At 40.8% G+C, this 22,241-nt stretch overlaps 2 protein-coding genes across 2 annotated transcripts in view; both read left to right on the forward strand.

The window, feature by feature from the left end:
* Positions 1–22,241, forward strand: part of npat (nuclear protein, ataxia-telangiectasia locus) — a 231,620-nt gene that overhangs the window by 116,449 nt on the left and 92,930 nt on the right. The gene's annotated exons all lie outside the window — the stretch shown is intronic.
* bace2 (beta-secretase 2) lies at positions 1,656–22,176 on the forward strand. Its single transcript, XM_083773918.1, has 9 exons — positions 1,656–2,258; positions 9,353–9,441; positions 10,649–10,865; positions 12,560–12,691; positions 14,467–14,601; positions 15,835–15,936; positions 16,464–16,613; positions 18,045–18,213; positions 19,982–22,176. Exons 1-9 carry the CDS (start codon positions 1,959–1,961, stop codon positions 20,221–20,223), a joined length of 1,536 nt encoding a protein of 511 aa, XP_083630044.1. The 5' UTR covers positions 1,656–1,958; the 3' UTR covers positions 20,224–22,176.

Here is a 22,241-nt window from a genome sequence, read left to right on the forward strand (position 1 = left end):
TCATTTAGAAACCTAACATAAATAAACCAAACATAATACAGACAGGAACAAACACCCCTCCTCCTCTACAGTACTTGGCACCCTCCAATCTAGAGAGGAATGCCAGCACTGCAGAGGGGAGACAGGTGCCAGACATATGCAACTTCAGTGTCAATAAATATAAATAAACATTTAAAACTCTTTCAACCAGTGTGTTAATTACTAAAAATGTCATTTGTACAATATATATAAAACCGTTACTCCAGTCCAGCTGTTTGTCAATTGATCAAGTTGACTTAACTGTGTGGTCTGTTTGCAAGGTCCTTGAGGGCACGGGCTGCCCCGTGACACTGTGTAAATTAATTGTGAAAGCATCAATGGACATCCCACAGTAATAATGATACTATAATACAATATAACAATATTACGATCTAAACTTTTTATAACAGGCACTTGTTTGGCTCAAAAATATTGTGACATTTGATTTCGTTTACATCATCCATCCTTAGTGTAGGGGAAATAATCTCCCTTCCTCCCTCCTTGCCTGCTTGTCTCACACCAATTGTAATGATCATAGATCGGTTACAATTAGGAACCAATGTCCTGGTAAAGGAGCTTTGCACTGCCAACTTTAAAGCCGTTGTCTCTCATCAAAGGACCAATTTGCTCACTCATAGGCTATGCTACAGTGCTTTCTGATTAGATCACTGAATGTACAGTATAGTATATTAATGGCATGGTATGCCCTCTTGTGGATAGCAATGCATCTGCACCAAACTTGGCACAAACACTGGTCTCCCATCAGAATACATACAGTAGGGGGCCACATCAAGCTACAAAAATGTTATGTTTTACAAAAACACTTTGAAACCATTCTAGCTGCTTGTGGACACACACACACACACACACACGCACACACACACACACACACACACACACACACACACACACACACACACACACACACACACACACACACACACACACACACACACACACACACACACACACACACACACACACACGCACACACGCACACACGCAAACAAACAAACAAACAAACAAACAAGAGCAACCTCAAATCATACACTACCCTGAAGAGGTGGGACTTACTTGTTTTTTGGGAGTGGGTGAAAACTCACCAAAACTATGCACAGCTTCCCAAAACACGTGTGTGAGTCTGTGATGATGTTCATGTTGTCATTGTGTTCATATGGTCATCAGTCATCCAGGAAGTTGGGTTTCGTCATCTACTCTTTAGAAAGCATCCAACTTCCGGTCTGTGGACAGAACAATAAAATCATTTGTAATACTTTGTAATACCGTACTTACTAGGACAAAAAGCTGTATAGGCTATAGGAGGGGCTATAGCGCCCCTCAAAAAGCCTTCTAATTTATTTATTTATTTAAATCACACCCATTATGTTGTAAGATGGTAAGAGCGCCCCTCTTATCATCATACAACATAATGATGTAAAACGAACATTGAACTAAAAACAAACATTAAACCTGTATATAGGAGGGACACTCAAAAATCCTGTGGCTGTGTTTTAATCATAGACTGTAAAAAATAAGGTTCTATTGGGGAAATAATCTACACCCTTATTTTGAAGTACGCCGGTCGGAAGTAAAACGTTTACTTGTACGGCTGACGAAGTTCGAACGCCAAGTTAACGACAAAGCTGTAGTGCCAACTGGCAACTGCCAGTCTGCCAAGAGTCAGAGTGAGAAATGAGAATGCTATACGCGACTACGCGAACGACGTCTTTTTGTGTTTTTACTTTGTAACAATGGATGCTTGCTGCGTTACTCATCCTTGACAACTGAAAGACTGCGTGTTCACGATGACGACCACAGTGAAAGAGGAGTTTTTATGATGGCTGTGCTGGAAACTAATAAGGAGCAAACTTGCTACGGGGAGTTGGAATTTCTGTCAGAGGTCTAAACTCTCCCTGAGGAGTTGATTAAAAACGAAAAATATGGCACTCAGCATCAGCAATGCTGGTCTCCTCAGGGCATTTGTTTTTAGTTTCTGCTTTGGGATGTGCAAATGTTACTATTCAATTCCACTTAAAATATACTCAGGGAGGTTCAATTCCTCCCTGGAATTGGACTTGTCACCTCTCCAAGATATGCAAAAAACCTCTGGTGGAGATGCCCTCTCCTTGGCCTCTGATCCAGCTGGTCTAGTGAACTTTTTGGACTTGGTCAACAACTTGCAAGGTGACTCTGGACGGGGCTACTACATAGAGATGTCACTTGGTACTCCTGGCCAAAAGGTATTGTATTTGTAATGTAGTGTTGACTACATGTATGCTTCATTACTTGTTTTGGGAGACACGAAACAGATTATTCTTTTACTCCCAAAAGGTCACATATTGTACTTCAATCTTAACCATAGACGACCGATCCCCTCCCTGTCTCTTCTGTCTGAAGAAGGGAATTTATTTTCTTCAGCATGTGATCCAGAGGAGGTGGGGGGTTTGTTTACCTGCAGGACATGAACTGGCCAGTCCAAATTGGTTAGGTTATGACCTTAATGGAGATGACATCACTTTATAATAAATACAGTAGAACTCATCAGCACATTCTTTCGTTATTGCTATCTTGCGTTTAACTTGTTTCTGTTTACAGTGCAGGATGCAGCAAGGAAGGAAGCCAAGCTACTATAGAGCTTTGGTTGCAAACAAGCCATGGGATGTGTAGGCACTAGGCAGAATAAGCCCACACTCACATGAACTCACATGATGCATGCAGGCAGCTTGTGAGAACCAGTTGCTTGCTTCAATGGCTATAGGCAGCTGACTGGGATTATTATGAGGCGCCAAAGTGAGAGAGTACTGTAGTTACCGTATTTCCACGTTCTTCACACAACACAGGACCAGACCTTTGTCAAACTACCTATTTGTCTGTGGCTCATTGGAACTACACCCATAATAGTGGTAAATAAAGAAATGAGTGAAATGGGTATAGGAAACATTCCTCCCTATAACATAGGATATAAGTTAACGGAGCTAAATTCATTTGTAAAAGGGATAACCATCTAAAAATAATAATAATCTGTTAAAGTAGAGAACGGCTAGGCTGTAACGGTTTAATGTTGGTAGTCAAACATAAAAGACATAAATTCCACTGCTCTGTAGACGGTTGGATTGCACAGATTAGAACTTCTAGCCTAATGTGATCCCTGGCTCTTTCTTCAAGTTTGTTGCACATTCTTCTCCCAGGCAGGGCAAGTAAAGTACTGTAGCAGTGACATGGACTGCTACAGTACTTTACTTGCCCTGCCTGGGAGAAGAATGTGCAACAAACTTGTGTACTGTAAATCCTGACTGAGTGGTAATGAACTTTAAATGGACATGTAAGTGTCTAGTTTTCACTGTCGAGTTAAATTAACACTCAAGTTCTGCTGGTCTAGATACTAGATACCTGCCAAGATGACCCAAACATGTTTATAGCTCTCTCTCTCTCTCTCTCTCTCTCTCTCTCTCTCTCTCACACTCTCTCTCTCTCTCTCTCTCTCTCTGCATATCTGTATAACTGCTGTTGATATGAACAATACAAACTGAGAAGTGAGGGGCACCTGGGGGACACCCACTATGTACGTACCATAGTAAACAGTCCACATACTGGACTGCCACATGCCGTCACGGGTGGGCACTGGGCACACACAAATGCACACATAAAAAAGAAAACATACCCGTGTGAACTGTGAGCGGTGCAACTATACTTTTAGTGTGTGTGTGTGTGTGTGTGTGTGTAAGGGTTTTAATGACTCCTTCCTGGAATGCCACCCCACTCAGCAGCAGCTGCAGGGGTCAGTAGGTCATACTCTGTAAGCAGAAGGGTCAATAAGTCGTACTGCAAACACCCATAGGGACATACAAAGGGACACACAAAGCTATTCATTGGAGATGGTGTGCACCGCTCAAAAAAAAAGTTAAAGAAGACAGTGGTTTAGCAAGCATGAGGGCAGTCACACATGAGCTTCATAATGTGTCGTAGCCAACACAAGTGGACTCGTGGAGACTTCAGATGGTTGCATTTCCCATGTCATCTTGTGGGGCTGTCGACAGTGCGGCAGGACTGATGGTTTTCTGGTGTGTAGTTTGTTTGACTTATGTTGGCTGCATCAAATATCCCCTTTTATATAAAACAATCATGACATGGCTACTATACTAAAAGAGAATACGAGTCAAGCAGTAGAGGGGGTGCATCACACTTCATACATTTGTATGACAGTACCAGACAAAGGTTTGAACCGACTCACAAAAGCACAGCTGAATTGGATAACTGATTACATGAGTACACAAATAAGTGAAAAATGACTAAATTAGTTGTTTTCGCTTTCCACAGCAAATGTGGAAAAAAACGTAAACCGAGCCAGTAGCCTACATCACTGATTTGGTGGCATGAAAATGTGACAAAACTCTTAATGTCGGCAGTGATGTGATTACAGAGCTTTGGTGTTAAATGAGGCGCTATTCAAACGAGCCACTAATTGTCACATCTGTTAGCTAGGCTGAGGTGTCGGCTGGAACATCTCACATCTGCTAATTGGTACAAACGGGTACCAGATGCATGCCGCTGCCTCTGATCCACTGCCAGTTCACAAACAGTTTATTCAAATGAACTATTCATTTAGGTGAACAAAATTAACTAATGACTTAAAAAAAGGAAAAAAAGATGAAGATCTCCATATTTCTCACTCAGTTGAGCTCTTGATTGTGATCACTGACTGAGTGTATCCCCACTCACTGACTGAGTGTATCCCCACTCACTGACTGTGCAGGGGTTCCCAACCTTTCTAAAACCATATGGACCGGCTTCATAAAATGTTTGCAGACCGGCATGGGGGGGGGGCGGGGGTTTGCATCACCGTACCAAAACACAGAAAACGGTTGACTGGCCTCAAGTACAGTAGCCACGCTGCTATATTTCTTATATCACAACATAATGTTATATAATTGACCTAAATGGCCAATGATATACCAACATGGATAGGATGAATAAAACAAAGTTAGGTCTGCGTACCAGTGGTTGGGAACCTCTGGTGTATACGAACAAAATGACTTGAGTCAATGAACGAGAACGACTAATCATCTTGTTCACTGAACTTCAGGAGGCAAGCTTTCTCACTCAATGATAATATCCAGCATAATATATCCAGTGAATGACCTTTCTTTGTGTACTAGTTGAATGAGTTGCACTGTGTTCCAGTTCAGTGAGTGGGATAGGCAGGCAAGCACTGAATACTGTAGGTTGTTGAACAAATCTTTTAGATGATGATTTTTGGTACAATGAAAAGAACAAAACCTTCCGTGATCATATTCACTATAACTTCCTGGTAAGTTAGCATACTGAAATGCATCAATAAAAATAGAGGGGAAAAAAATCTTGTTTGAAATAACCAAACCACTGGTAGGCTGCATGTTTCTGAACTGTTCACACCTTCTAAGACACAGTGGGCAAGCATTAACTATTATCCGTGAATTACGCATTTAGGAGCTTCCACTATGCGTAAATGGTATCTAGCGTTGCGGGCTTGTGGCCACTATACCCACTGTACAGTATGCCGACACCTTTATTTGCGGGTGGAGGTGTGTCTCTAGGCGTACGTGTTGATGCACTTTCCCTATAATTGCTATCTTATGCACACAGGTTTAGGACAATGGAAAGCGCCTCCTCAAACCACCCGTAATGCGAATCCCATTTGATATAAAATAATGCAAGAATGCGCTCTGAGTTGGAGCTGCCTTGGCTTGACGCATGTTGCAGAACATTCACAGCTCAGAGATTGTAATTTTCCTATAATCAGCAGTGTCAATTCCTTGTGTCCATTGTGCTTAATGGTCAAAGAAGTTACTCACAATCTATATACCAAATGAAAGCTCGAACTCCATAGATTACACAGCACTTGTTTTTTTAAATGCTTCAGATTTGAGCGAGTTGTGACTTAATGAAATGACGAGTGTTTTGGTGCATATCTGGAAAGAAAGTGAGACTGTGTTGGTCGCGGAGTGGATAAATAGATCAGTCAGATCACACACAAAACCCCTCCCTTTAACCTATGTGAATGTAGTACATAATAGAGCGGCGCAGTCCCTCCCCCTTTCAGAACAACGAACGGCCCAGGAAATGAAAACGCAATGCATTTCCCCATAGGCAGTTTTTATTTAATTTATTTAAAGATCTTTTAAGCGTCGTACGAAGCCAACTCTTGTCGTGACAAATCATGACAACACACACAATATTTCGGGCCAAACAAAGAATTAGAAAGTAGTCTTTAAATAAATTAAATAAAAACTGCCTATGGGGAAATGCATTGCGTTTTCATTTCCTGGGCCGTTCGTTGTTCTGAAAGGGGGAGGGATTGCGCCGCTCTATAGTGCAGTATGTCTAAACTTAATCCAGAGTCCATTAGCCTAACTGCTTCCTTTTTCCATAGACTACTTTTAATTTATCTATTTTTGGAATGACATTTTAGGAAATTGTTGTTTTAATCTCTCAGAGAAAAGCAGATCTACAAGCCCACAATGCATCACATCGTGATTCATGACGAGTTATTATGAGCAGTTATTCCCCCGCTATTCATTGTTTGACAAAGTATATACATGTATAGAGCTTATTTGGTAAATAAAGAGATTCATACACTGAATCAGACCATTGCAATGTAAACTCAAATATGAATGGAAATGTCCCCAGTTTTCTTCCAGCAATAGGCTACAGTTAAATGTCAAAACTTGCAGGTTTAGTTTGGCCGGTTCTTTCCTTGTGTGGGTGGAGTGATGCCATCTGCGGTGCTGGGTCTTTTTGATTTCACGGCCAACAGGATGGTGCCAGGGCCAGCCCAATGAGGAGGAACTGATAAGCCTTAATCCCAGGGAAGAGCCAACTAGGGCTTCCCATGGCCAGTTAGAAAGGTCTGACAATGCTGACAATGGGACAAAACCATTATGTTTGTGAATAGAAAAACTATTAGAAAGCATAACGGTGATAATGACGAGTAATTCCTCATTGCTCATACTGTAGAAAAGCAGAAGGGCTGTGTTCAATGAAGCATTAAGGAATGAACATTATTTTCTTGTTATGACGGTGTTGCATGGCTACCAGGCTACCATGATTGTATTTCAGTTAATGTGCGTAGTCTGCTTACATACAGGATATCAATCCTTCCTGCTCATCCGGTCTTTTAAAAAGAGAACACAAGAATGAGGAAGAAGTTATTGCACCTTGAACTGTTTGCACTGGGCATGGCTTAGTTAGTGTATTGAATGGCTTTCTATCCATAAGCAATTAATTCAGTTTGGTTACTTGGTTCATGACTAAGGTCTCCTAAGGTCGCCTACGTCTCCACTGCTACTGCAATTATTTGGATGTCAGCCATGTTATTGATGCCTTTCTGTAAAATTGAAACAAATTTGAAGATTTGTATTTGTATTCCATCCCAGAAGAGGTGAACACAGAAGGTACAGTGGTGAAAGAATGCCAGAACCACACTTGTTAAAGGACCACTTCACCACTTTTCAACCTATTTTCATATAATAGGTCCTCACTAATAATCATGAAAAAATGGCGCAATTATTTTCTACTCGGTCTGTGTCTCATAGGAGGGCTGTGGGCAGTTCAGAAACCGTCTTCCAGTGACATCATCGATGGGGAATACAAGCTAATAAAAAATGCAGGCTTTCTAGTCCTGAAAAGTTGCAATGCGAAAATGGAAGCCATCGTTCTCACGATAATGAAAATCTAAATTTTTGTAAAAAAAATCTTGTTAAAAAAAATAATCTGCCTAATGATGATGTGACTTGATGTCACTGGAAGACAGTTTCTAAACTGCCCACAGCCGTCCTATGAGACACAGACTGAGTAGAAAAAGATCGTGCAAGTTAAGTAAAGTTGTTACTTTACTTAACTTGTCCCATAAACACCTTAAGAGCGGGGTAATCATGGCTAATACAATTTAAAGCTTTCCTGGACTGATAAATAAACGTCTTCTGTTTTGAGTTAGCAAAACTCTGTAGAGCATTAGTTGATTTGACGCTACCTCACCACCACCTTAATGGTGAGGAATGTTTAGTAATGACCTTCATGCAGCAAGTGGTTGTAACTTGTAACAGAGGTGACAGAGGTCTGGCAGCTTATTAGTTCACACCCTCATTGACATGATGCCTTCAAGATATCATCTCAACTACTTAAGCTTACCATACTCAGTCCTCTACACAGTACACACACATGTGACACATTCCGGGACAGGACATTCATTCTTCTAGGAACATGTCCAGAGTTTGTCACATACTGTAGCTTACTGAATTCAAGCACCCCTTTTAATCGGTTTACAATTTAGGCATTTATCCAGAGCAACATAGCAAATACACATGAACCTTGGTCAACAAATGACAGGGCAAATATGTACTGTAGCATGTAAACTTGTAAAGAGCAAAATGTTGTGCCTCAAACTAAGACACTAGATTACCAGGTAATTATCAAACCTAGCATTTATCGAAAGTATCTAAATAAAGTACCACTTCACCCATGTTTAACCTATTGCCTTATAATTGCTTATCATTAATTAATTACCGGTAGTCATTCTCATATGCTTTGTGTGCCACTGCCCACACAACACTTTCAAAATAGTGACCCAGGGTGCCCAATGTTATTTTTGTAATTTATTCTTATTTTGTATGAAAATCACAAAAAAAAATCAAAGACGTCCACAGACGTCCTGGGCACCGTCTGTGGACGTCTTGGGCACAAAATGTGTTCATTTGTGTCTATTAAGTCTGTCTTAGAGGAGGTCTGTGGACAATTCAGAAACATGCTTGCTCTTTCCAGTGATTGACACAAATTTAAAATAACTTAATGCAACAGTTGCTTTTATTTGCATGCAAACATTACAAAAATTGTGGTTTCTATTAGCTCGGAATCCCCATTGATGATGTCGGCCTAGGCAGGTCTCTGAACTGTCCATAGCCCAACTATGGGACGCAGATTGTGTGTACAAAATTGTACCATATGAGCATGAGTTAGGACCAGTTACTGTATATGAACGTGAACATGAGGATGAAAATTGGTGACGTGCTCCTTTAACATTTGTAGTAGTAGTAGTACAGAAATTAAAATCTAATGGAATTTAAAATTCCCTTTGATTTATTTGTCTTATGCACTTTGCCTTTGAAAGTTAAAAGTTAACGCCTTAACCACTTAACCCCGGCCTATATACTTCATTGTTCAATGAATTGCATGATGTGTGTCATTATTTTCCATATTGTGAGCTGTCAAGAGTTCACAAGGTTTGGGTGTTGACAGTTTCAGCTTCTAGCATCATGAACCTGCATGACTGATAAAGCAAACTTTGCCTTATGTTTTTCAGCTTAATATCCTGGTGGATACTGGCAGCAGTAACTTTGCTGTGGCTGCAGCTTCACACCCCTTCATTACACATTACTTCAACATTGCACTGTGAGTGGCTGGAATTAGCTTGTATAATGCTCCAATGCTGCAAACGCCTAGCTAGGCAAATTTCTTCTTTTTGGGGGGTTTTCCTCAGAGAATCTCTTGGTTGTCTTGAAGGTGGTGTGATATGTTTTTGCTAAATAATGATATGCCTATGCCTAATAAGTACGGTAATACATCAAAGCTACAATTAGCAATGTCTGGGCCCTCGTATCCCTGTCCACATTAGGGGCAAATATCGACCAAACAGAGATAAGTAACTCTAGTGACAAACTGTTCAAAAGTTATGGAAAAATATAGAATCCATGAAATATTGACCGGTCAGAAGAGGGTAACACCAGCTAAGTTAAACCAAGGACAAGGACTTAAAATCAAGTCCATTGATGTGACTCATAAGTCTGTACGACAAACCGGTCAAAAGTTATTGCAAAAAATAGGAACTGCCAAAAATCAACCAATCGGCTAGTAACACCAATGAAGGACAAGGACTTTAAACTGAGTCCAATGAGATCACTTACAAGTGGCTACAAAAAGCAGGTCAAATTGGGGGCACGGTGGCTTGGACTCCTCATGCATTGAAGGAAGCATGAGGTCAGTCCGTTCTCCCCAGATTGGCAGAGGGAGTGTAGCGCCCAGGATCACATTACGTTAGAAAATTTACACTGGGTTACAAAAGTCATGGGATAAAAAAATGGATAAACAATAAATTGGTCAAAAGTTATAAAGAATAACCTTTGCAATTTCATATTTATTCCAATATAGTAATCATTTATGTAGAGTGGCTGTTCAGTAACAGGGGCCTCCCCATTTGACTATCTATTTATTAAGCAGAAAATACATTCTCAGGTCGGCATACCAATTTTATCAAATCCGGAGAAAGATCATTTATCAGCTTACATTTCATAGTGTTCCAGTTACAATCGTTTATCTTCTATATCCTGTATGAGTCCCCTCTCCTGATTGGATAGAATTGGTGTCGTGACCTGAGAATGTATTTTCTATTTCCAATAAAGAGACGGGGAGACCCGTTACTGAACAAACACTCTGAGTCTATAGCAATGATTTCTATCGGAATTGAGCTATTAACACCAACTAACTATAAAAATAAATAAAGATTTACAACACTTAACAAGTCCTATTTTAACCAATTTGTGTAAATCTCCTTTGCATGAGTAGAATGAATAAAATGTTCTTCTGCACCTTGTCTGTGTAGCTCTAGCACCTACCAATCTACTCAGCGGGCAGTGGCTGTCAAGTACACCCAGGGAGACTGGGAGGGCGAGCTGGGCACTGACCGTGTCACAATGCCCAAAGGCCCAAATGGGACCTTCACCATCAACATAGCTGCCATCCTGGCCTCTGATGGCTTCTTCTTGCCTGGAGTCAACTGGCAAGGCATCTTGGGTCTGGCTTATCCCCTGCTGGCACGGGTAAGAGAAACCGTGCTTTGATTGGGTTATATTTGCTTATTCAGGTGTTGTTCCCTGCTTAGTGCTTACTTGGGGGAAAAAAAAAGTTTGTCAAGGAGCTGCTGAAAATGGGGTTGAATAAAATGCGCCACGATCGTTAATCAAAACTTGTTATTAATGGGTTATTAATCATTAACCGATAAGAACACATTTTGCTTTCATGCAACTATACAGTTCAATTAATGTGTACCTCGGCACAAGCATATTCAAAATGCCATATAAACAGATTCTTTGCATGGTATTGGCCTGATATCCAACACCAGTGAATAATATTTGTGTCCATTAGAAAGATGACATTGTGCTAGCCTGAAACTAAATGTAATGCCTACAATTCCAAGTGCTTGTCAGAGTGGGGTGTCCCCAGTTCATATATGGCTATTTTGGGGGGTCGTGGCATGAGAAGTTTGGGAACCCTTGGTCTAGGGTGGCTGTAGCGTTGCAGTTGGAATGCGGCACTACCACACTCAGGCCTGACAGACTCTTGACATGGGTCAGCAACCACGAAGATTAGAACCTGTTGAACATGGAGGAAATGCATGGTGGTTCATTGTTCTGTCGGTTATGATTTGTTTTACTCCTGAAATGTGAGACCAGCTTAACAATGCATACAAAGTGGTGAATGAGGAAGAATTAACTCAACTGAGACACAAATACGTTCACTCATAGCCCCATGCGCTGATTCTAACTAATCTGTGCGATTAAATCTAAACGATTGAAGGGAAGATATGCTTGCACTACCAACTTTGTACTGCTGAGGTCTCACTTGGTGCTTCATTTTGGCTTGCCGAAGGGCAGTTAGTCATGCATCACATGCATAACCCTGGCCCTTGACATAAAAAGCTGTTTGAGGTCAGGAAGATAGTAGAGAACATCCTTTCGTCAAGGAGAACACACTGTCTCTATTACTTTCTCCCACTTCTGCACACACATGTATACAGTATGCAGTAGGCTACATACAGTAGTACAAGTTTTAGGACTCAGGGGCGTTTGTGCTTTCTCAATTTACTTAACCCCCAGTGTCAATATATGAAAGGAACATCTGTAAACATTGACCTAATTGTATGCAAAGTGTGAAGTTTGCAAAATCCGCCCTGAAAATAAGCAGTTACGAGTAATATTTCCAAAAGGTATCTGCTGTGATCATAATGATACTAATCTCTTGTCTAGACAGAATTACACTGACCGATTAGGGGTGCAACAATTACTCTAAATAATCGATTTAGAATTTTAAATGAGCAGATATACAAGCTCACGTGTTGCATCGCAATGTGTTGATATTTTTGCATGACACACACTGTCATACGCCAAAGTGTAAACTACTATAGACTTATCAGTTTAGTAAATGTTTGTGTTGTCGATATATACAAAATAATGTACTGTATATACATTTAAAAATGTGCTTGTCAATAAAAAAAGTAAATTGTAGAATAATTGTTTAGAATATGTACTTGTTGCAGCCCTACAGTCATTCCAGATACACAGAGGGAGACGGGGAGTAATAAATGTGTTATAATGATGTGAATTTGAGTTTATTATGAGTCTGACTAGACCTAGCTTACAGTCACTCGACTGAGAGTCAGTCCTGTGGGAAACAAATCCCTAACCACTGATAAATAATGGTAGTATTGTTTGCCTGTTTCTCTCTCCCTCGGCAGCCTGACTCTTCAGTGGAGCCTTTCTTCAATTCCATGGTGCGACAGATAGGGATTCCTGACATCTTCTCCCTGCAGATGTGCGGCGCTGGGCTCTCGGCGAGCAACACCGCCGAACCCGCGGGGGGCAGTCTTGTGAGTAGTCAGCAGGGGGGGCCGCCTGGGGGGTGGGACACGAGGAGGGTTGACTATGAAAAGCAATGAATGAATGAGTTTTTGAGGTTTTCCACTTTAACAAAGACAGAGATGTTTTTGTTCCTATGAATATTCAGGCCACCTCATGATTCACGTACAGATTTTGTACAGAATACTTTCAGAACATTCCTGGCATCCTCCTGGTATAGTCTTTTTCTTTTCTTTCTTTTTTTTACCTTTATTTACCCAGGGGAGGTATACTGTTGGCCACTGAGAAGCTCCACTGGAGCAGTTTGGATTCAGTGCCTTGCTTAAGGGCACTTCAGTGGTATTGGGGGAGGAGTAAGTGGTAGCCATTCACATGATTTCTGATGTGTGTGCAAAACTCCTCCATCCGCTTTGTCAACCGGAATAAATAAAAACCGGAATTTCAGACTATGGCATTGTGTACCAGGAAAGAGATGCTATTTCATTCAGTTCAGTTGCTTGACTGTGTTAATAATAACATTGTATTTATGGAGTGTTTTTTCCAGGTATGCACTTTAAATTTAAATGAATACAGTATGCATTTTCCATCGTTTAGGAGAGAGAATATTGTGTATCACACAGTTCAATCGAAATGAGGCATAAAAACACTGCCCGTTATGTCCTGCTTCATACAGTGTTATTCTATACTAGGTTTACTCTATATCATTTGTGTTTAACAACAATGGTGCATACAATACCATGCACTATACATTTATACAGTGTGCACTATTCTCGTCTTGTACTATAACATGGAACGTACATGAACTTTGTATTGTGATGCCTTAAATGCACTCAAAGTTAACACCACAATGTCATACTGTAAATTAATAATGTCTGTAGAATTCACTTGTGTGGTGTTAATTGTACTACTTTCACACCAGAGCCATAGAGTAAGACAGAGTAAGACAACTCTGTTCACTTCATGGGGCCAGTCCAATGGCAGCTCTTCTACATAGACTTCTATTGGCGAATAGTGACAAAGGCCTGAACTGGAAGTTGACAGAATGCTTTGGAGTCTATGGGCTTAGTTTACACTAGTATAGTGACAAACGTGTTACATGAACCACGTGACCGGGCTGTTTTCTGCCCCCTCAAGGTCGTAACTCTGTCTTACTCTATGGCTCTGTTTCACACAAAGTAAACTGGGCATTGACAGTCCAAACCACTCCAGGGTGGATGAGACGTAGCAGCGTGATGCATCTTGGAAACATGATCGCAAGCAGCTTCCTCACATAATGGTTTCCCCATGGAAGCCCACTCTAGTTAGCGTGGGCCTAATAAGCTAAGATGGCCCCCTGTCGAGTGCAGGTCTGTCACTGTTACATGAATGGCCAAAGCTTGCTAAACCGCCGCTATGTTACACCTACAAAGGCAGATGGGCTGGACAGTGGGGTGCTGTATGTGTGTGTGGGTGTGTGTGTGTGTGTGTGTGTGTGTGTGTGTGGGCGCGTGTGTGTGTGTGCAGTATACTACCTCTGCCAAAAGTATACCCTTGTTGGTTTTTCACACTGTTGTATTCACAGCACAACTATGGCTAAAATGAACATGCAGATTAATTTTTTCGCTGAATATATAATCTGAGTAAAATCCTCAGTGTTCATTTAACTCTCAGAGTTAAAGTAACACTGAGGACTTTTACTGTGTGGTTGCCATGATTTTGGGGGGAATTATGTCGACCTGCTCGTAGATGAATAAACTGGACTAAATGAAGTAAACTGACACAACTCACGTTTCCTTTCCTTGCCCAGATCATGGGAGGGGTTGAACCAACGCTGTACAGTGGACCCATGTGGTACACCCCATTAAAGGCGGAGTGGTACTACCAGGTGGAGGTCCTGAAGCTGGAGGTGGGAGACCAGAATCTGAACATGGACTGCAGAGAGGTAAACTACTTGCCTTCGGTTCTCTCCTGATCGCCTTGATCTTTCAAAATGCAAGCATTCACAGTTTAAACCCAGAATGGTACTTGAGTTTTGCACTTTGAGATGCTTTTGTCATTTATATTATAGCACTTTTCAATAGTACATTTACCAGTAAATTGCCTCTGTCTGAAAAATAATCAAATAAAACCAAGCAATGCCATGAAGAATAATCTACGTAATAGGCAAACATTCGACAAAAATAGCAGCTATACAAGCTCACAATGCATGTGAGCTCCTGAGCTTGTATATTTGCATCGAAGGTGTTTGGTGTATTTACGTACCATGCATTTAGTACGTAGGAAAGTATTCTGTAGGCGTACGATGACGCGTCAATGTTGTCAGTTACTGGGAAGTCGGACGCCAAGAATTACAGAAAAGGGAGTTAGAATTTCAAGGGAAAGTAGGTATACCGGATTGCCTGGTTGAGTCACCATTATAAAGACATATGCCCATACTCAATGTAATGTCTGCTCACTGCTCGTCATGCATAAGTTGCAATGAACAGCATCATGAGTTTAATATGGAAGGTTAATTCCTCCCCTCACCCCTACGCCCATATCCCTCCTCCCAACACAACAGTGGTCCCCAGGTTGATTCTCAGTCAGGGTGGTGGTCCCTGGTTCATAATCAGTTGAAAACCCCTGATTTAAAGGAAGATACCAAAATAAACTGCCAATGGCTTATGTAAGGAACTGCAAAGGTTGGACTGGGCAATGAGACTATCTGAATCATAATATTGTGAATTTGTGATATGACATGTTGGTTGGTTTTAAAATCTGCATTGCAATGAAGTGATGTGAACTTACATGACTTGCCTTTACCAATGTATTATGTATACAGTAAGTATTACTGATTATTTATCAAAAGTCTAATTTGAAAGCATCAATAATCATCCCCACAATATGGTCACTATTGATTTTGTTCTTTTGCCAAGCCCTACTTGGAGTTTTCACGGTCATATTGGCTGCAGTCAGACCAAAACAAGTGAACATTCTTACTTGAAGAGATATCATCAACGTCAGTACAGGGAAATAAAAGGGCAACAAGGCTGTGCAGCCAAGGAATGTACCAATCCTGTTTGTGCACTTTGGTACCGAAGCAACTTCCTCCTTAACTTTGTTTACTCAAGGTTTCCATAAACCATAGATATATATATATATATATATCGCCCTCTTTCTCTCCTGTTTCTTTCAGTATAACATGGATAAAGCCATCGTTGACAGTGGCACGACGTTGCTGCGACTTCCTGTGAAAGTCTTCAATGCGGTGGTGGAGGCCATCACACGTACATCTCTGGTATGACAGCTACTCTCCACCGACACTGAAGAAAGGCATTCTCAGGGCATATACACTCGCTATTCCAAGGACACGACTCCATAAGATATATATATACAGTATATTGTACAGTACAGTTCATGCATATCTTTGCACATGCCTTATACTGTATGATTGATTCGCACAACATAAAATAGCCAATCTCCAAGCTCACAGCTTGTAGATCCGTTATTTCAAAATACTTTCAGTTCTTTTATATTTTAGGCTAATCTCAAGTATACTTGGATCAATAAATAAACAAGCGGTCAGCTGCTACCCCTTCATCTGTTCACATACTACGTTTATCTGCCTGTCATTTCTTTCCATCTTTGAATTCATTATATGAACATGTGTAAATATTGTCAGCAACCGTGCATAATTATTATGGCGTGCTGGTGGTTGGAATGGTGAGTCATTTCTACGTGAACGGAAATGGTATTACTATTGTATCTTAGTAAGTCTTATGTTGTGATCTCATCTCTTTCCCTTGGCCTGTGTCTCTTACCCAGATCGAGGACTTCTCGTCAGGTTTCTGGGCTGGCACTAAGCTGGCATGCTGGGGGAAAGGGGAAACCCCCTGGAGGTTCTTCCCCAAACTGTCCATCTATCTGAGGGCCACAAACACCAGCCAGTCCTTCAGAATCACCATCCTCCCCCAGGTACCTGGATACTACATCACATGCACTTCCCCAGACTCTCTAGATTAGAATCTACCCACGGTCAACATTAGTTCTGTCACAATTATTTGAGCTAGTTGTAGTTATTTTGCATAATTGTTTTACTATTGTATTACTATAGAGGGTATGCACATGACATCATCGTACCTGCAAGTTATGCGGGAACGCCCACTGAGTGGAAAATAAACTACTTTCTGGCCTTGACAGCTCATTCATCCAAACAGAAAAGTCCTGTCTGATTGCATTAAACAATGTTAAACTCACCAACATTGCAGCTGTACGAAAAGCTTGAATTATCCTCTATCTGCAAAGTTTTTGTTTCATAAAAATCCACCATAGAAACGTTATGAGCTACTTTCTGTCAGACTTTGGAAGTGCTTGTTTTCAATAATACAACATTTTGCTGCCTCCTGCATTATGTAACATTTAGAAATGGGTGGTACGCAGGACTGTTGAGTGATTTCCAACGAGCGCTTCCAAACTCCAACACTCGATGGGAAAATCATGCATGTGCATACTCTCTATTGGTGCCCATGCTCTTTTAAAGGTGCAGGGAAACGGAAATGGTGGGCATTTTATTTTGAAGTTTCAGACGGTTTCTGACCCAATCAGAGCATTGCATCCCTTCAGGCGATGGGACGGTAGCTATGCTATACACAGGAGCATGGTGTGTGTTTGTTTACAAGTCAGATAGTTGGCCAGCTGTACCAGTTTACTGTTATGTGGCTTATTTCTACCCTATAATGTTTTCAGATACATATTTTAGCGTGATGATTAAGTTGAAACCGAGTAATACACTGTCTGGATGTTATCTTGAATGGGAATAAAAACAGAGGATTTCTGTAATCAGTAGCAGCTGTGCTGGACGGATGCGCAGATATGGGGAATTAAACGGGTGAGCTTCATTTTGATTGGCTTTTATCGATGTGTATCTCTACACGTCATCACGCAGCACGTTTTCATTTTCAGGAAGTAATCAAAAACATATTTTTATGGACTTTTCATATAAAAACACAGAAATTAGAATTTGCCCATTTTTTTTGGCATCCATTGTTAGGTAGGCTACCCATATGATGACCACGGATATGGTCTAAAAGTGTGAAAACCGTCTTTTTCATTTCACTACGCCTTTAACCACTTCCGACCAGTTTCACTATTTGTATTTTTCATGAAGGTTCATTACAAAAACAAAAAAAAAATAGGATGCAGACTGTTTCGGCATGTAAAATGTCATGACCGTGACAGCCCTGGGTCTACCAACACATTGCTCTGAATCAGTGTCTCACTCAAGACTCTCTCTTAGATCTCCATTTACACCACCACCAGACTGCTACAAATTATGCCGGCCGGCCCATACTCGCATGAAAGACAACATTATGTTGTTGACCTGTGTCTGTGTGGATCCTTCCCCAGCTGTACATCCAACCAATCACGGACGTGGATGGCACAATGGACTGTTTCCGCTTCGGCCTATCGGCATCAGCCAACGGCCTGGTGATCGGTGCTACCGTCATGGAGGGCTTTTACGTTGTGTTTGACCGCATCCAGCAGAGGGTGGGCTTCGGTCTCAGCACATGTGCAGGTGAGCGTTTATATGTCCAGGTCATTTGCAAAGCACAGGAAACTCATGCTAGTGATACTAATCAGTCTTTCTGCCTGCATTACACATCCTACTATAACATGAAGGAACCTATGTCCGTCATTCTGTCAGATCCCCATTTTTCTCCCACAATGGGTTGACCAGTCGATCTGATCATTGGCATATGAAGAGAGTGACGAAGCCAATTAGCCACATGTCCCAGTTTCAGCTGTATATTACAGTTCTTTTGTCAACGGTCTTCACAGACTGGGATCTGTAGTCATGGTTCGACTAGTGTATTGTGATTACCTTATCACTTATCATATTAAGACCTGATGTCAATTCTACAAATGCCTTCTAAATCAGTAGTTCTCTCACAATTTAAAGATAATAAAAAAAAAATAGATGCAGCTCGCAGCAAGGCACAAAATGACATGCTGTGGGATTGTGTATCTGCTATTTTTGAATAGCAAAACGCTAAAATGAGACTGATGCTTTCCCGGTTTTAGTTTTATCTGGTCCGCAATCACATCAAGTTACGGGCAAGGACAATTAATGTGTAAATATGGAAAGATGGAGTGGACCACAATGGAAACAAGCGTCGTCTTTTTTGTGATTTGATCCACGTCGTTGGCGTTTCTTTTTTATAGATGTAAATAAATAAAAAACAGATTCAATCCAATTACTGCGATACGATTGGGAAATGACTTGCAGTACAAGACCTGCCCTTTAGATACGCGTTTCCTCTGAATCTTTACATCAGCGTGAGAAATTGTTCTGTGCACCGTCTGGCCATGATTGCCTGTCAGGCAAGCAGAGATGTGTCATGTGGTCTACATTTACCATGCTATGGTACAATATCTCTGTCCAGTCCTTGTGCTTTATTTACATAACGTAGTAGAAACTTGTCTTGGTCTCCTATTGCACTATGCAGTTACACACACCACATGGACATTTCAGACATTTTTAGTGAACACTCAATTTATTATAAATAATAAGAATTAGTGTTGTACATTTCTAAATGTACCACTAAATTGATTCAAAAAGCCTGCGATCCCTTTATTGTTTTCACTTTAAATGTGCCTGAATGATAAATACAGGTAAAAAAAATAATAATAATCTGTTTCCTTTGTCATTGTGCTGTCCGTCTGTTGGCATGGTAACCTGAGCAGTTAATGGATTTGCACAAAACTTAGTTATGGGCCAAGGAAGAACCGATTATCCTATTACAACGACTGGGCCACGGGAGGGTGACACAATATGCACAGGACAGATGAACATAATGCCACAGTATTTTGAAGTAGAACAAATAAGGTGTTTTTATGAGCTCACCAGGGAGAACTGATTAACTTACTTACTACTTGATTGAAACCTATATTTAGTTTGCCGAGAGAGACCAGATGGAGGTAGGAGGAGGGACTCACTACTGCCACCATGTCAGTCAGGTTAAATCCTGCAGACTTTAGAAGCCAATGTTAGCCATTGGAATATGAAATGAATCCTGTGAAAGATCACAGGACTATAGAGATATTGTGTAAAGATTTGCGGGATTTTACAAAAGTAGGCCTCCTGGTGGTGCTATAAAAAGGCAGATGAGTAAAAGCAATCTGCACAAAACATTCTTCACACAGACTTTGGACCGATATCTAAAAACCCACTTGGAGAGAAGGTTGTATGTGGAACAAATTAAAGCTTCCATAAGCCAATTTGCAGTTTTAGGAAAATATTCTCCTGCCTCAATTTTGTTGTTCTTTTTTTGACATGTCTCTAGTGAGTGGTGGGTCGCCGCTGTCAGAGATCGCAGGCCCGTTCACAGCAGCAGACGTGTCGGCAGACTGCTCCAGCGGGGCTCTGAGGGAGCCCCTCCTCTGGGTGATCTCCTACGCCCTGATGGGGGTCTGTGCTCTGGTCCTCCTCGTGCTGCTGCTGGTGCTAGTGCTGCCATGTCGACGGCGAGACCGCTCTGGGGAGATCACCGACGAGTCCTCGCTGGTCCGCAATCGCATCAAGTGACTGAGAGGGCCTTGCTGGGAGGTCGGGGCCGACTGGCTGAGAGCGGCGGGCGAGGAATCGACCGGTTCACCGTCGGAGGTGGGGGAAGGGGCTCACGGCGCTCCACTGACCAATGGGACTTGTTACCCGGAAGACCGTAGGTCATCGGGTTGACCCGTAGTAATATGAGAGGATCCGCACCGCTCTCAAAGACAATCATAGGAGAGTAGGTATAGAAAAATAGGACCGTCTTGTTTCTGCTATCTCTGTGAGGTAATCTATTAATCATAGATTCTTACTTAGTTTAAATATGACTTGTTCATCTTGCCCAAATGCAATTTATTCCACAAGGTTTGCATTTGGTTTACAGTTTCATCAAAAAAGCCTCTTCCGTACTGTAGTTGATGATGCTCTCCTCCACAACAATATTTATATATTTACAAATAGGTAAGGCTATTAATAATAATATAGGCTATCCCTAACCTAATCTTTTCTAAGTGAAGGAATCTGACCAGTGCCTTTAATTGCCTTTAAGTTTGTCTTTCAGGGAGTGAAATTAGTCATTATCTTTATTCAATTGATCACTGTCAACAAAGAATATCACCAGGTTTCATGTAATGTTTACAATGCCTGTAGTGCCTTCTGGGATCATCATAACTCTGTCAGTGGTCTGCTAAATTGCACTTTGTTTTTATTGTCGCATCAAATAACATAAAAACTACCAATAGTGAGGTATGCAGGTAATCTGACCACAGCCATCAAAGAGTTGTACATCAACTCTGTCATACACATTGTCTACCTCTCTCCATCTTTCTCTCTGCTTTGGTGATTGTCAGCAGTGCACTGCATGCAGCATGCTACTTTACTAAAGAAGCTAACTGGCTTAAACTTTCATTGTTTTCATAACATTTTCCAGAAAAATACTTAAAGCAGATAAACCGCTCTAAAAGATCAGAAACATCCAACTAGGATAATTACCCAGTGCACTGCTGCATTTACAACATTTACCGCTAAAGCCAAATTTATACTTTGTCCACATGCCAAAGAAAAGAGTACCGTACATGCAGTCAACAAGTCCAAACTAGATTAAGCACTTAAAACATCACAATTTCTTTTTCAATTGTATTGGTAATTAACTGTCTCTGATGTATTGTTACATCCCTGCTGAACAGCCCCATTATGTGAGATTAACTACACACACAATTTCAGATTTTAATGTAATTTTACTAATACTGTATACACGACCCTTTCTATTTAAATCTACTTGAATGTGATTGTACAATATATTATTCCAAAAAGCTACAAAGTATTTTTTGCGAAAATATGAAGCACAAAGCAATGCTCCTTTTCTTAACTACAGTAACTGTCCACAAGTCTTAAGAAATTGTTTAATAAAAACGTTTGTCAATATTTGATTAATTTCTGTTTTGTGTTTTAAGGGATGTGACATGGTGGTCAATTGTCCTATTAGCCCAGATTCTGTCGACAATATCAAGCCAAATGTGTGTAGTCAGAAAAAGCCACAGCTGAAACGGTGCAATCAAACAAACTGGCAGTACTGTTTTTTTCTGGGTCTTGTGTGCAAACTGCACTATACTGTGTGCCAAATTGTAACGTTGTGAACGTTTTATTTGTTTAACAATCGCACAACTAAATATTCAACTATGTGTTTGTTCTGTGCCAGATTTGTGATTATTCTGTAAATAAAATAACTTGGTCATTGATTACACATTCTGACTTAAGTTAATTCTAAATATTTTTCTGTTGGGGACAAGATAGGTCATGGGATTCAATGGAATAGCAGTTTGAGAGTGACCCCTTGTGTTTGCACTGGGTATTACATTTAATGACTTAAGAATTATTATGATTGACTTGTGATTTTTTGTATTAATGTACTGTAATACATAATTCTATATACACAATATAGTAAATTGATTATCCGTGATCATACAGTATATAAACAATGTATTCAACAGGCAAAAAAGTTCATGTTCTCGCCTTCATTTTTTCCTTACAATATATACAACAAAGCCAGATAG

The sequence above is a fragment of the Protomyctophum parallelum genome (genome assembly GCF_964188405.1).
Source record: "Protomyctophum parallelum genome assembly, chromosome: 9".
NCBI classification, from domain to species: Eukaryota; Metazoa; Chordata; class Actinopteri; order Myctophiformes; family Myctophidae; genus Protomyctophum; species Protomyctophum parallelum.